The sequence below is a fragment of the Musca autumnalis genome, unplaced genomic scaffold (genome assembly GCF_047663935.1).
Source record: "Musca autumnalis isolate F117 unplaced genomic scaffold, ASM4766393v1 scaffold_3, whole genome shotgun sequence".
NCBI classification, from domain to species: Eukaryota; Metazoa; Arthropoda; class Insecta; order Diptera; family Muscidae; genus Musca; species Musca autumnalis.
In genome coordinates this window covers 257,943,421-257,959,395 of record NW_027411866.1, presented here as the reverse complement: position 1 = coordinate 257,959,395, position 15,975 = coordinate 257,943,421, and the positions used below count along the sequence as shown (strand labels likewise).

The 15,975-nt window shown below is 35.3% G+C and overlaps 1 protein-coding gene across 7 annotated transcripts in view; it reads right to left on the bottom strand.

Moving 5' to 3' along the window:
* bves (popeye domain cAMP effector bves) overlaps positions 1–15,975 on the bottom strand; it is a 91,399-nt gene that overhangs the window by 2,259 nt on the left and 73,165 nt on the right. For 6 of the 7 annotated variants that reach the window (XM_073978115.1, XM_073978110.1, XM_073978114.1 and 3 more), the window contains exon 6: positions 12,072–12,207. In XM_073978115.1, coding sequence (XP_073834216.1) covers positions 12,072–12,207 — 136 coding nt within the window. Of the gene's footprint in view, positions 1–11,104; positions 11,635–12,071; positions 12,208–15,975 lie in introns of those variants that run through there. The other variant, XM_073978109.1, reaches the window with a different exon arrangement.

Genomic DNA, 15,975 nt, shown 5'->3' with positions numbered 1-15,975 from the left:
GACATTCCGAAAAGCAAAATAAACTTTCAATGGAACCCTTTGGCAAGGAAGTTCAAAAATGCCAAAAGTGACCACGAGTGATAAAAAAAGGCTTCTTCTTATGCTAAAGCCACAAGGATGATATCTTCTATGTAGTTATGATACCATTCTGTATTACAGAGTACCGTTGTTGTTTCTTTCGATAATTTTGAAACCAATACAGGACACCATGGTTCCAAAATGGGTTCAATTATCCTGGTATATTCTCATACACCTATCTCTATTTGGCATATTTTCAAAGTTAAAGGTTTTTCATAGTTGTTTTAAAAGTTCAAACCAATCGAATCTAACTCAGTTTTTATTTGTTTCCATATGCCGTTGTTGTTTTGTCCTTATTTTTACTTTCATCGTTTAAAACGACACAATGACATACATATTTACAAACATCTTATAATGAATATGGTAAAAACCAAAAATGTTATACAATCGATGAATCCGAGTTTCATCCATTTAGATTTCGCGAACTGTTAACATATTCTATATAGTATGACTGAAATTCTTTAAAATGAAGTGTTTTAGGAGGGATCCCATAATGTCGACCATTAAAATTAATTTTCGTGGAAGCTGTGTTGGCATCAATGCAGAAAAATGGATTGAAGCCAAGAAGTTTTTTTATGTTATCTGGCTTAACCTTACATTTTATAGACCTATGCCCAAAGAAAGAATGACAGAATATTACATGGACAACATGATACTAGTATAGGATTTTTCTATATATCTAACGCATCCACCTAAAATTGATGCTGACATTTTGAAGTCGGAATTATGGAACAAATGTTCTGTAATGGGCCAGCTAAGTATATTCTGTACGTATTTTTAATTTATTTTTTATAGTTTTACGGACTCTGAGGTAGTATAATTTATGTTTGCTGCCAGATTTTTTAACTTTTTTTATTTTCCGCGAAAATAAAAACTAATTTTAGAAATTATGTTGCATCTACGGATGGATGTCAAATGCTGCTACTGATATATGCATTCATTTTCTCAATACAACAAGTAATAAATTTTAAAATATTTTTATACGCTCAGCATTTATGCTAACGAGGGTATATATCACAAATGTTGTCAAATATTTCATATTCCATTTCAAAAAAAATGTTAAATTTTTTTCGCGCTACATCAAAGATTTTTGGTACATAGGTTAAGAAAGAAATTCCGAGTACGAATCCGCTCGCGTGCCAGTTTTTTGTTGATGCGGACAAAAGTTATGGCGGTTTTATTTTAGTTTTAAAGAAAAAATGATTATAAAAACGCTATTTCTTTTACCGCGAGCAATTGCTACTAAATAGTTATCTGGAAGTGGCTTGAGTTAGTAGATTACATAATATTTGTTGAATGTTACTCAGTACTCGCGAAATGTATAATAAATTGAAAAATTATTGAATGTATGTATGTCAACTTTTTTCAAAATAAAAGTCCAGTTACCCGCTATAAAATTACGAAAAAATTCGTATTGAAGCAAAACTTCACGGCGAATCAAATGAGACTAATGGGCCGATTCCGTACAGCGAGGCGAGTCATGTCGCGTCGTCTATCGTCTCTGTGACAAAATTTAAAAAATGCACTACGTACAGCGATAGAAAATAATCGGCGATAACAAGTTATTTTTATTTATTTTTTTTTATTTTTATTCGTTAGTAAAAATGAACGGCGACAGCTAATTTGTTGTCGCCGGAAAATGAACATTACGGCGACAAAATTAGACGTCGTCGTGCGACTTTTGCCATACGTAATGGAAAAATTGCAACTGGCAACGCGACACGACTCGCCTCGCTGTACGGAATCGGCCCATAAAATCATACATTTTGGTATTATAGTTTCGATATCACAGCCAGCCAAAATAAACACATATTTTGGTAAAAAAAAAATAATTTTTTGTTTGAAAAAATTCATTATGTAGTACATATAAAATTTTGGAAAAATTTATAGGAATACTTCCATCATTTTGCTTAAATCTCCCATTAAAATATACTGATTTTGCTTTATAGACATTCATATAAAAGCTTTCCTATTGAGGAAGATAATTGGGTTGCTGAGAATATATCTCAAGGCTACTGAAATGGAAAGTCCACATAACCCATTTTAATTTATATGCATTTTAAAATACGTGTAAATCGCGTAATTATCAAAATCATTTTGTCCGCATGTGATTTTCATGTACAGCAAGAGCATATCTTTTAATTTGTATATATTTTTTCGAAATTTAATTTGGAAAACCTACAAATTTCGCTAATTTGCGCAAAGTGAATACAATTTTTGTCCGCATCCGATTTCAATGCGATCAATTAAGAACCATGGTTGTAGCATCCAACACTATTTTTTGGGATAAAATGAATGTAGCTCCCTTATCATTGAAGTTTTCAAATCTCTGTTTCCGCTAAACCGAAGATGATGTACTAGTTTTTCTTTGCAGTGGAAACGATCCGCAGAAAACGCGATAAAATACGCGATATTTTCAAAAACATTTTAGGTGATTTTTCTACTTTGGAATTTCTCGTAACTCGCGTTTTAGTAGACGGATTTTCACGGGGAATGATTTATTGGATCCGGAACATAAAAAACCAAAAAGGTGCAATCAAGTACGAGGTATTATAGAGACAATTGCAAATATTAAACCCGAAAAATATGATTTTTAGAAAAATGTTCGGAAAAATTTCCGCATTTGGATGCAGATTTCTATGAAGCTGTGTAGACTACATTCACACTATAAGTATCAAATAACTTAGAATCGCAAGTACTACAATCCTATATATGAATTTTTGAAAAACCTGTTTGCCGAATGAAATTAGAAGAAAATTTCAAAAAACACTGTAAATCTGGCTTCAAAATGTCAGCATCATTTAATGGTAGAAGCAGTTCAAATTTTGAAAAGTAATACATTAGTGAGATGATCCTTATTTAGTTTGCTTCTACTTTTACTTTGACAGGAAAATCGAGAGAAGTGTGGATTACTCACAAATCGAGAGAAAACAAAAAAGACATGTTGGCTTCAACCCATTTTTACCCATTTTTTAACATAAATATAGCCGCAGCTTCCACGCAAATTAACTTTTAAGGTCAATATTTTTGGCGAAGTCTAAAAACATTTCATTTTATCCATAAATATTTAATTTGTAGAATATACAATCACAAGTCGCGTGTTCTAAAAGGGTAAACCTTGGCTTCAGCTATCTTAAATTTTTAAAAATATTGGTGATATACACTTTCATACGGGCAAAATGTGCCTCATCGAAATAATGGTTTTAGACCCCAAGTATGTTTGGACGAAATGTGTTTCAGACAATTTGGAGTCGATTTAGCAATGTCCGTCCGTGTGTCTGGCTGGTGCGCACGATAACTCTCGAACGATTCGGTCCAAAATTTTGCTTTCGTAATATTTTGTCCAAACGTAGTTTAAGTTCGAAGATGGGTTATATCGGTCCACTCCTTCCGGTATCTCCCCCCACAAAAGTTCGAAAATGTTCGGAAAATTTGTGCGCACGATAACTCGTGAAGGAAGTAGCCGATTTGGTCCATAATTTGCAACTCGTGAAATGTCTACCAGATTTAGATGAGGTTCCAATATGGACTCAATAGGTCCACTCCTTCGGGTACCTCCCACACAAAATTTCGGATAAGTTCAGTTTAGGACCTGCGCTCGAATCGTTTTGTTTTTTGTTTTAGCAACTTGTATTCACTGCCCCCCATACGACGGTACAAGTTTCATCAGGGGCAAGTCATTACTATGACACCGTGTGAGGTGGTTGGAGCGCAAGATAACTCCCGAACGGATCTGCCGATTGGGTCCAAAATTTGGCGTTAGTAATATTTTGTCCAAACATAGTTTAAGTTCGAAGATAAGCCATATCGGTCCTCTCCTTCAGGTACCTCCCTTATAAAATTTCAAAAATGTTCGGAAAAATTGTTCGTTCGGTAAATTTTGAAGGGAGTGGCCGAATTGGTCCATACTTTACACATCCTAATATATCTACCAGATAATGATCAGGTTCAAATATGGCTTATATTTGTCCACTTTATCCAGTACCTCCCAAACAAAATTTCGGATAAGTTCACTTTTAGACCTGCTATCGAATCACTTTGATTTTTGTTGAAGAAACTTGCATTCGCTGCCTCAATTGCGATGGTAAAAGTTTTTTCAGGGGGAAATCCACACTTCTTGAGCAAACAGCCCGAAGGCACAATGGTCCCAAATCCAAATTTTCTGGCCAAAACTATTTCAACGTCCATTATATATTGAAATTAATTGTTATTTATAAAAATGTGTACAAACAGCAATTCTTACGTTTTTTCGACCAAAATGACCAAAAACAGACAAACTTTGTTGAACAGGGTTGTTGTTCCACAAACATCCCAGATGGGATAGGGGAGACTTCTCTCATATCAATGAGTGCACGCCGATTCATATTGGCTCAATGATATGGGACCTACTTGTTATTGCCGAGTCCGAACGGCGTGTCTTACGACACCACTTGTAGAGAAGTTTTTCATGGCTTAAATACTCAGGAAATGTCGCCAGCATTACTGAGGGGGAATTTTGCCACCGTTGCTTGGCCTGGCAATCGAACCGCAGACCATCTGAGTGCAAGGCGGACGTGCTAACCATTGCACCACGGTGGCCCCACAAACCAAAACATTGACCTATATTAATAATTTTTGGTACGAAGGATTCATATCTTCCAAGAGGTCAAAATACCAAATTTCAGCCGAATCGGTAATAAAGTGTCGCTAAAATCCAAAAAATATCTAAAATCGGAGGTACTTTTATGTGGGGGCTATTTTCAAAAAAAGTATACATACTTGTTTCCTACACTCTGAAACCCTTAAATATGAATTTTAAGGCAAATCGGTTGATAAATGTGGGTATTACTGTTCTATTTCAATTGGATACTACGTACAGCCACAACAGGTATTTACAAAAAATTATCCCATCTTATAATAGAAAAATCCACTTTATTTTAACTGTGGCAAATTTGAGCAAGATTTGACTTCTGAATTTATTAGTACAGACCCCCTGCTATCTTTCAAATTCGATTTGGAGGTGGACATATTTGGAAAATTTTTGAAGAGTTTAAGTATATTTAAAAATATTTGTAAAAAATAATTTTTAATGTATATTAAAACATTGATTTTATTACGCTAATTTTACAAATTTCATCGTTCTTTTTGTAAATATTATGAAAATACTCATTAACAGCTTTCCGATTCAAAATAACTTTGATCTCACTTCTGTATATTTATGCAGCGACGCAAAAAAAAGTCTGTTTTATTTTTACATAAAAAATTGTCAACTTTGGTACTGCGCCAATCAACGAATACTAACGTTATTTACAAAAACTAATTATTTTCAGATGACTTGATGTGCTTTTTATTATTCTGTGCAAAAAAAAAAAATTAAAATTTCGAAACATCAAAAATAGGGTTTTGGCCAATGTCGATCCATTCCTTTATGTATTTCCTCCGCAAAACTTTTGCGCCTTAATCCTAATCAACATTTTTGTCGGTTCATACGCCCAAAATTTTTAAAACCCCTTTAAACTTGGAAACTTGGCAACCCTATGGCTGAGTAAACGTTTGTTTATATCGCAGCTGATCGTGTGCTGATTTATTTACTTTTTCGCTGTTGTCTTGTGAAAATTTTTGCTGTAGTACATTCGGAAGTAAAATTTATGCTGTATAAAATTGGAGATTTGCTGAAATCTAGTTTATTTCTCGGATAATTCGGAAAAAACTTTTTGGCGTGGTGTTGCATCATCTTTTGCATTCTTTTTTTTGACATTTGGTAAAGAATACCGTTGACGTGAATATTTTGTTGGTGCCGCCTGTAAATTGCTGCTGTTGTTGTTGTTGAAAATGCCGGCTTCTAAAGCTAATAAAACGAATGATAAATGTGGATTGTGCTCAAATCCTATAACCAAACAAGGGAGCATAGAATGTAGAATATGCTGCAAGTGGATCCATGTGTCTTGTGCGAAACTTACAGAAAAAGATCTGTCATACTTTAAATCATCTAGTGCAGCCTCTTTTATCTGTTCAGCTTGTGAATGTAATCTCGGGAACATACGTGATAACAATGCTGTTGCCCGTGATATTCGAGATGTTAAAAAGCAACTAGAATCATTTGTTGGAGTCCACCAATCTGAACTCAATACTATTACAAGTGCAATTCAGGGTATGAAAGCAGATTTGAGTTCTTGTTTGGCGGAGATCAAAGCTGACATCATTAAATGCAACGACCGTGTTCATGATGTTGAAGAGATGGCGAAATCCAAGATATCAAAATTGGAAGTTGAAAACAATATCCTGCATAGACGTATTAATCGTGGTGATTTTGTTATTGGTGGTTTACCGGATGGTCTTCAGGATCTTATTCTGCCTGTTATTTCGCTGGCTACATTCTACAAGGTCAGCTTAAATAGAAGTGATGTAAACCATGTTTGTTATATCCATGGAAGGAAGCAAATTCTGGTCAAACTAAATAATGTAGCACTGCGAGATGAATTAATGAAACAATATTTCAAAACCCGTTCCTTGCGTGTGTGTGATATCATTACTGATGGTCCTGGCAGTGACGTTATAAGCCGTGTGTATCTTAATGACCATTACACTCCAGCTGCTGCTAATCTAAGTGTGATATGCAGTAAACTTCGCAAGTTAAATATTATATCAAAGTTTAAAATTTTGAATAGAGACAATGTACTGGTTGAGATAACGGATCCTAGTGGTGTAAAGTCTAAGCGAGATATGAACTACTGTAATTCATTGTTGCAGCAATCCGAAATTTCACCTGCTCAGTAGCATTTGCCATCACGTTAATTTTTTTTATGAATTTAATTACTTTTATGATCTCAATAATCTCATGATCAGCTGTAAAGCAGTAAACAGTATTATAGATTGATTATATGTTTTTGTATACATTTTTATTGAATTTCATACTAATAATACATTTTCTTTGGTTCCCCATCACATATTTTTTTAAACATTTTGATGTCTTTTAATGACAACTTAGGTCCTATAGTTAGCAGCAGCACATATCTGAAATCGGCTTTAATGCCTTTCCAGAACCAATTAAAAATTGGGCACTGGAACTGCAGGAGTGTTAAACCATCCATGAAAATGGATGAGATAAGGTCTATTATAAATGACAATGTTTTAGATCTTTTTGCTGTATCTGAAACCTGGCTTACGGATGATATTCCTGACTCTGCTGTATCTATTCCAGGCTACAGACTAATTCGTAATGATCGCTCTACCTCTAGGAGAGGAGGCGGTGTGGCCATTTATGTTTCGAATGGACTTCGATTTGAGCGTAGTTTTGCTGTCTCTGTTGCAAGTTGTGAGTCTCTTTTTGTGAAATTAGATCTGAATAATACTAAGATTATATTCGGTGTTGTCTACCTGCCTTTCGGCAGTATAGGTGATTTTGAGTCTTATCACCGGAATTATTTTTCACTTGAACCAAACATAATTACTGTGGGCGACTTCAATTACAATTTGTTTAACGTAGCAAGATCTGACACGTTTCGTTCTCTTTGCTCTCGATTCAATCTATCTGTTGTGCATAATTCCAAACCAACGCATTTTAACTTGAGAAGAAGGAGTACATCATTAATTGACTTTATACTCTGTAGTGATTCGTCATTTGTTAAATTTTCTGATCAAGTCCAAAGTCCTACAATTTCGGATCATTCTTTGATATTTGCTTCTCTTTCTTTTAACTATGAATCGCAAGAAGAATTCGTTGAGTATCGAAATTATGCTCAGATAGATTGGATGGGCATATTTTCCCTCTTAAATGAGTATGACTTTGGCAATGTGTTTAACTCCACTACTATTGATTCAAAGTGTTTTCACGTTTCTAGTTTGTTAGGCAGACTATATGCACATGTTCCCATTGTTAGGAAAACAGTTAGACCTTGTGCTGAAAATTGGATGAAAGCGCAGGAGATTCGTTTTGCTAGGTCGATAAGGGATTTGTCATTCTCAGCATTTTTGAATAACAGGTCTGACCAGAATTGGAAAACATACTGTCGTTATCGCAACAAGGCTAAGAGCGTAATGAGAAGGGTGCGTAGGAAACATTTTTCCAAAATATTTAATGGTGTTGACCCATCTGACATGTGGAGAATTCTAAGGAGCTCTGGGTGTATTGGTGGTGATTCTAGTGATTTTGAAATTGACCCAAATGAGTTAAATGAATCGTTTGCAGGTGATTATGGTTCTTCTGATGAGATGAGTAGTCTTGAAAACTTTTTGGTATCTGAAAATCAGTTCTCCTTTTCTTGTGTTAATGAGGTTGATGTTTTTGCGGCATTGCAAAAAGTGAAGTCAAAATCTTTGGGAGTAGACTGTATTCCGATTACCTTCATCAAAATAATTTTTCCTTATTTGTCAAATGTTATAACAGATTTGGTTAATGGTATTCTAATGACATCATCTTTTCCTCAGGCTTGGAAGATAGGTCGGGTTGTTCCCATTCCAAAAACCAAGAACGTAAGTGGACCTGATGACTTTCGGCCGATTTCGATTCTTCCGGCTATCTCTAAAATTATTGAGCACGTTATGAGAAATCAAATAGTTCAACACTGTTCTAGTTTGATTTGTCATTCACAATATGCTTTTAGACCTGGGCACAGCACAACACATTTGCTACTGAGTCTTACTGACAAAATTCGGGAAAATGCCAATGTTGGAAAACTAAGCATGCTGATTTCTCTGGACTTATCCAAAGCGTTTAATTCAATTAACTATAATCGATTGATTGCTAAGTTGAACCAACAGTTTGGGTTTTGCTATACTGCTTGTAAACTTATATATTCTTACCTGTCTGGAAGGACACAATATGTGACTTATAATGGACTTCAATCGGATTTTGTATCCATTTTCTCGGGAGTTCCCCAAGGATCAGTTTTGGGGCCCCTATTGTTTATATTATATGTAAATGACTTGCCAATTCACACAAGTTCTAATGATTGTGATACCTTTATGTTCGCAGATGACATGTTTCTGCTCTTTAGTGGTTGTCCGGATTTACCTGATGTATGTCAAACCAACATTAATGACTGCCTGAGGAATGTAGTTAGTTGGACCAGCTGCAACTCATTGTCTATTAATTCTGCTAAGAGCAAAGCCATTTTGTTTCCTGCATCAAATCGCGTTATTCCACAGTTTGATATTTTTATACAGCATGACAGGGTGCAGGTTCTAGACCGACACAAATGTCTAGGCATAATAATCGACAGTGAACTTTCTTTCAAACATCACATTGATGCGTTATCAGGTAAAGTTGTATCTTCGTTGCGTAGGATTTATGGTTGCAACATGCACTTACCTTTCCATATAAAATATAAGATTGGCCATGCCTTACTTATGTCACACATTAACTACGGATTTGAAGTTTTTACAGGTACTGTGGGTATCCACCTGAATAGGATAAAGCGGCTAGTAAATACAATAACCCGGTTCGTCTACAACATTCCTAGAAGAAATCATGTGTCAAGTTATGTCATAAGATTTCTTGGATGTACGTTCAACAGATATGTGCATTTTAGGAATTTGATTTCATTCCATAAAATAATAAAGACTGCTAAACCAGTCTCTTTATATAGTGGTTTTAGCTTTGGTCGCTCGTTCAGAAACCCGCAAATTCCTATCCCAAGAATTTGGAAAAACGTATTTAGAAGATCATTTTTAGTACGAATAGCTCGAAGCTGGAATCGTTTACCGTCAGAGTTACGGGTTTTCTCTCATTCTAACAATCTTTTTAAGTTAAAACTTCTCCAGTTCTTTTGTGGCCAAACTAGCCGGGCTAGGCACTTTGATTTTTATGACTACTGCTGACTAGGACTTATTATTTGATTAATAAATTCTTTCTCAAATTTTATGGTTGGGGAACCATATTTTACTCATATTTACTTATATTCTTCGATGTTTAATTTTATTATCTTACTCTTTTATTTTATTATCTTACTCAGTTGAATTATACTTTGTAATGTTTTTGGCCTTGATGGCTTGTATTACAAAATGAATTAAATAAATAAATAAATAAATAAATAAATACATAAGTTTCTTTGGGAAAAAAATGGTTTCAATATATACAGGCTGAGGGTATATCTCTGTCGGCCTAGCAGACTGATACTTTTCTACATGTTTCTTTATAAGAGAATAAAAAACGCTATAACTTTTGCTTGCATCGGCCACTTTTGTGAACGTGAACAGATTTGAAACCAGCATTTTTTCCTTAAACTCTATACCAAAACTCATAGATGTGCTCGCAAAATTTTTTCAATAGAATTTTAAAGAAAATTTGGTTTTTACCGTATAAAATAAAATATATAAACAATACCATATATCTTTTAATTTTTGTTATTTTATTATTTTTTTATACTATACAGATTTTTTACTATACTCTAAAAACGGGAAATATTATAAATACATAGAGGGTTTAATATCAAGAAAAATTAATTTTTTTATGTATATGTGAAATGCTCTACACTCACATTTGCTGCACTATGTTAATATTTCTTATTTTACACAATTAATGTTATACTAGTCCTTTTTATAAACTATTTTACGGTGGAAATTTGCCAATAAAAAATTGACCCAATGTTAGTCTAAATTTGTCACAAATCATCTTTAAGGATTTGGTTAAATTAAGTGTTGATCACTTTGAGCATGACGGAAATGTTTAGTAGAGGCAGAAATTTATCTGAGAAACAAAAACTATTCTGGGCAATCTATAATGGCACCATTAGAATTTAAATTCAAATCTGTTAAAAGTGGATAAGTCTGTAAAAAAAGACCTCAAGTAAAATAGGCAAGTCAAGTTCTTTTTCGTTAGCAGTATATTCTCTACCTACGAGCAAAGTCGTTCTGCCTATATAGGTGTCAAAACCCTATATGTGGCTAAATTTCACTGGGAAAACTTCTCCTTTCCATTTCATTAGAACGAATACAAATCCGTTACAGTACATCAATAGTCTTGTAGGTTAACTCAATTTCAAAGTTGTGTGTTTGTTCTTTTTTGTTTGTTTTAAGATTAAGTCTTATGTTCTATGAGCTGTTGTTCTTACGTTGGCAAGGATAATGCCGCTATTTTTATTTGAAGGATTTTTAAATGGCCATTCTTTTTTTTTCTTTGTTCTAAGTATCTAATACGATAATAAATTGTGGATTGGACAATGGGGATGGTGGTGGGGATTGTTAAATTATAGCCACAATACGCTACTAAGATTTGCTATTAGAGACAACGCCTTTTTTGTCTTTATCATGTTATACATTATTTGGTTGGTTTTCTTTCTTCTTGTATCCATATTAATACAATACTAATATTAATAATAATTTATATATAATATGTAATTTGTTATATAGTTGTACAAATATAATTTATATATATTGCGTTTTTATATCGATACGTCTAAGTGTAAAATAGCGTTTATTTGCTAATTATTAAATTTGGTATATCTGGTGGAGCAGAGGAGGAATTCTCAGCTGAGCTGGTATGGTCGTCGTTGTCGCTCATTAGGTCTGTAATTGGCTTTAACAACTGAAAGGGGGGTTTGGTAGTGTATGTACGGCCCAAAAGAGGCACATGCTCCTCTAAAATAGAATTTAAACACAAAAGAAAAAAATTGTACAATCAAAAAAAGGTGAACAGAAACACACAAAAAAAAGAAAAGAAAATTACACAAATTATATACTGAACTAACTATTTATACAAACGAGAACGAATTATTATTATTACTGTTATTTATTATTGTTGTTACATGCAAACATACAAAGAAAACTAAAACAAAATTAAATGAATTTATACGAAATAAGGACTTCAAAAAACACTGCGACAACAAGCACTAACAGCCAATGAATTTTGTTTTTATTTTTTAGGAACAAAATTAACGAACAAAATAAACAAATCGATAATAGATGAAGAATGTATGAAATGCGCTCTCTCTATACAAGTGTTAATCTACTACTCGAATCGTTTTCCAAAAAAATTAACAAATAAATCACTTGACTTCATATTATCCATCACTTACCTTGTAATTGTCGATTTATTAAAGCTGTTAAACTGTGTCCTTCGGCACTCTTTTTTAATATCAGCATGGGTTTATCTTCTGCATCATCGTAACTACCCGATGGCAGAAATCCATTGCTGGCAATTGACTCGCTAACCTGAAATGGAAATTTGAAGAAGATACAGTAGTAATATATATATATTAGAAATGAAAATTCGAGAAGGGGTACTAGGGGAGACTTTAGTCAATTCAGAATTCGTTCTCCGATCTGATTTGGTCCAATCTGTTTGAATTGTAGAAAGCATAGAACATTTATGGATTTAGGTGTGTAAATAGTCTCTACTTATCCTTAATTATAAGTAGACGGAGGAATCCTAAAAGCTTTGAATGGTCGTAGAGAGAAACTGAAAATCTCATCTTTTATCACAAAATAAAATAAATTAAGCCCACATAATTTTTATATCCTCCAGCATAATATGGAGGTTATAATTAATTAACTTTGTCATTCCGTTTGTAATACATCGAAATATTCGTCGAAGACCCCATAAAGTATATATTCTAGATCAGCATCAAATTCTAAGCCGACATAACTATGTCCATCGGTTCGTCCGTCTGCTGAAATTAATATTTAAAATAGAGCTTTTTTCATTTGATAACGAATTTTCTATTACCCTTTTTTTTTATTGAACATAGACTACCTCGGTCCACGTTTTGATATAGCCTTCGTAGAAAGGCACCTCCCTATTCTCGGGATTCTGAAGGTTTTGGCCATTATCAAACCGAAGTGACTGAAATGGGTATTTAGTCTTCTTTGGGGCCACAAAACTATCTTCCAGAAATTTACTAATATAGGTGTACCTATTGATATAGCCCCCATAGATCGGTACCTCCTGATTTTCGGTATTTTCAATGGTTTAGTGCAATTATTACACCGAAATGGATAGAATTCTGTATTTAGTCTTCCTTGGTGCTTTTAAACTTTCCCCCTGAAAATTTTCAGTGCAGGTTCACGTTTTGATATAGCCCCCATAGCAAGTTACCGCCTGATTTTCGGTATTTTCAGGGTTTATCCTACGGAAATGGGTCAAATTCTGAATATATATAAAACATTCCTGCAGAGAAATTCCTCCATACTCGATAGATTGAGGCATGCCACATATGTTATTAGCCTGTATTTAAAGGCAATGGAGAGCAACAAGAAGTATATCACATTCACCGTAGTAGAATGCGGTCTATATCAATGTCGAGTAATGCCATTTGGGCTTCACTTAGCTGCGTACTTGGTCCGGAATTGGAGCATCATGCGTTCGCGTACCTTGACGACATCATTGACGACGGAAAGATCCAAGAGAAACACCTACCAAACCTCGATGGGGTGTTCCGTCGACTCAGAGCATCGAATTTGAAAATCAATCCGAAGAAATGTGAATTCTTTTAGTGAGAGACCAATGCTTTGGTATGTGGTCAGCAGAGAAGGGATACAAACCGGCCCACATAAAGTGGCGGCAATTCAGGAAATTACTGCTACAGATTGACGCCAGCGAATTTGGCTTGGGAGATGTGTCGATCCAGGAACTGGAAGAAGACGAACGTGTGATTGCGTATGCCAGTTGAATCCTTAAGGGGACTTTTCTGGCTATTCATAAGTGATAATGGAAGCCAGTTTGTGAACAAATGTCTGGACAAGTACCTACTGGCACTCAATACAAGTGTGTCAGAATCGACAAGTTTTAGTCCGCCGTTATATGTTCAAGACCCTTTACGATGAAGTGGTACCCGGAACGGGTACATCGAGGCACGATCCGGAGGGAAAAGCGAAGGAGCTACAGGTGTTTAAAATTAGTCAAACATCGTTTGGGAAAAACAGCCGCGGACCAACGCCGACACTATAATCTTCGTAGGAGACCGTGAAAGCCCGATACACCAAGACCTCGCTTTGCGTCGTTAATACGTGCCAAAAAATGCGACGCAAACCGAATTATGATTTTCAATGGAAAACCATATAAAGTTCGGAGATTCCAGAGTTAAGAAACGTTTTTTGTTTTCAATAAAGAAAATTACTGTAGAAATACCCATTTCTTTCACTTTATATTGGTAAAATGTTTCTTCAACAGTTTTTCTATCACCTGGGACACTCTTTCTCAGTCAGCAACAGTTGGTTTTATACCCTCATCTTTTAGCCTAATAAGGGTATGTACACTTTGATACGACCAAAAATGTGCCTTATCGACCCCAAGTATTTTTGGACGATATGTGTTTCAGCTAATTTGGGGTCGAATTAGCTTTGTCTGTCCGCATGTATGGGTGTCTGGTACGTACGATAACTCTCGAGCTAATCAACCGATTCGAACCAAATTGTACGCTTCGTTATATGTTGCCCAAACTTATTTTAAATTCGAAGATGGGCCAAAGCGGTTCACTCCTACGGGTATTTCCCCAAAAAAAACTTTAACATTTTTCTGTAAAATTGCTCCACATTACGGTACGATACAAAATCAATATATTTTATATTTATATATGCAGAGGGTTACTTGTTTGTAACCAATCTGCAAGCTTGCCCAATAAAATACTTGGCTTTGAAAATACTTTTTGAGGTTACATTTTGTTCATTAGATATGTCTATAGAACAGCATCTCTTAACGCCAACCACATGCAAAATGGTTAAAAATCGATGGTTAAAAAATCTGAACGCAACTTTGAAAAACACACAAAGTGAAACGCACGCTGATCGTAATGCGCAGTTGAGTGAATTAAACCCCTTTGTAGATACTAACCCGGACTCTCCACGGGAGCAGTTCATCTCTTAAATACCATGCCTAATTATTTTTTCTCCTTTGTTTTCATACCTCTTCCACAGATAACTTTGTCGACATAAATAGCCAAAAACTGAGTTGCCTATGAAGGGGTACTACCAAGAATTGGCAATGTGCCATATGCCCCGCGTTCGCCTAGACGTGATAGCCCCTCCGAAAGTCGAGGGTGCGGGAGGTGCAACCCGTCGTTGCTGGGTGACGCTGCAGCGTCTGACGGTAGACGAACTGACCAGATATTTGACCAGACCATGTTCCTTGATGTTGCAAACCGGTTGTGGAATCCCGGAGCGAATATACCGTATCGCCCGATCACGTCCCCTATATAGCACGTGGAAACGATCGACTTTGTTTCGGAGGATAATGTGATAGAGTTGGCCAGTGACGGAGAACAGCCAGTAATAGCAATTACATAACATAACATATTATTTATATTATAAAATTATAAATAATATGTTATGTTAAACATCGTGAAGACACAAGCAAGTTCCCGTTAGCCTGGGCATCAATTTTGTAAACAAGGTCCCGTTAATCTAGAAGTCACGTGGTCGGCGCAGCAGCTGAGAGATGGTGTCGGGAAGGCTGTTGGAAGTGGCCTGCATGTCGCTGCCAAGGGTATAAAAGGCAGAGATAAACCGGATTAGGGTGAGTCAGTCGGTCCAAGAACGAGAACACGGACAGTCGGTGCGAGCCTTTAACCAGTAACAACGTGTCAAGATAAGTTACCCGGTATACGAACTCAATTCAGGATTACCCACAGATAAGTCATCATAGTTTTTGTTATAAAATGCCATTATAACGGAATATAAGGCTTAACGGAAAATAAGGCTTAAAGCACATTATTAAGGATTATAGTAATACTTCGGTCCCTAAAGGACTTTCGGCGGGGGTAAAGCATGAAATCAGTGGAATACACTATAAACTAACCAATTCGAGCTATTCTTGTATAAAATGTACATCAATTAACCTTAAAGTGAATTTTACTACTAATGTCACTAATTAGCTGGCCAGTCTAATATGGACAATGTTTAGAAAAGTGGGTTATGCTTCCCCCACATCCGGTTAATTTCAGTACGTTTTGATATCACTCGATAGTGCTTCTAGCAATACCTTAT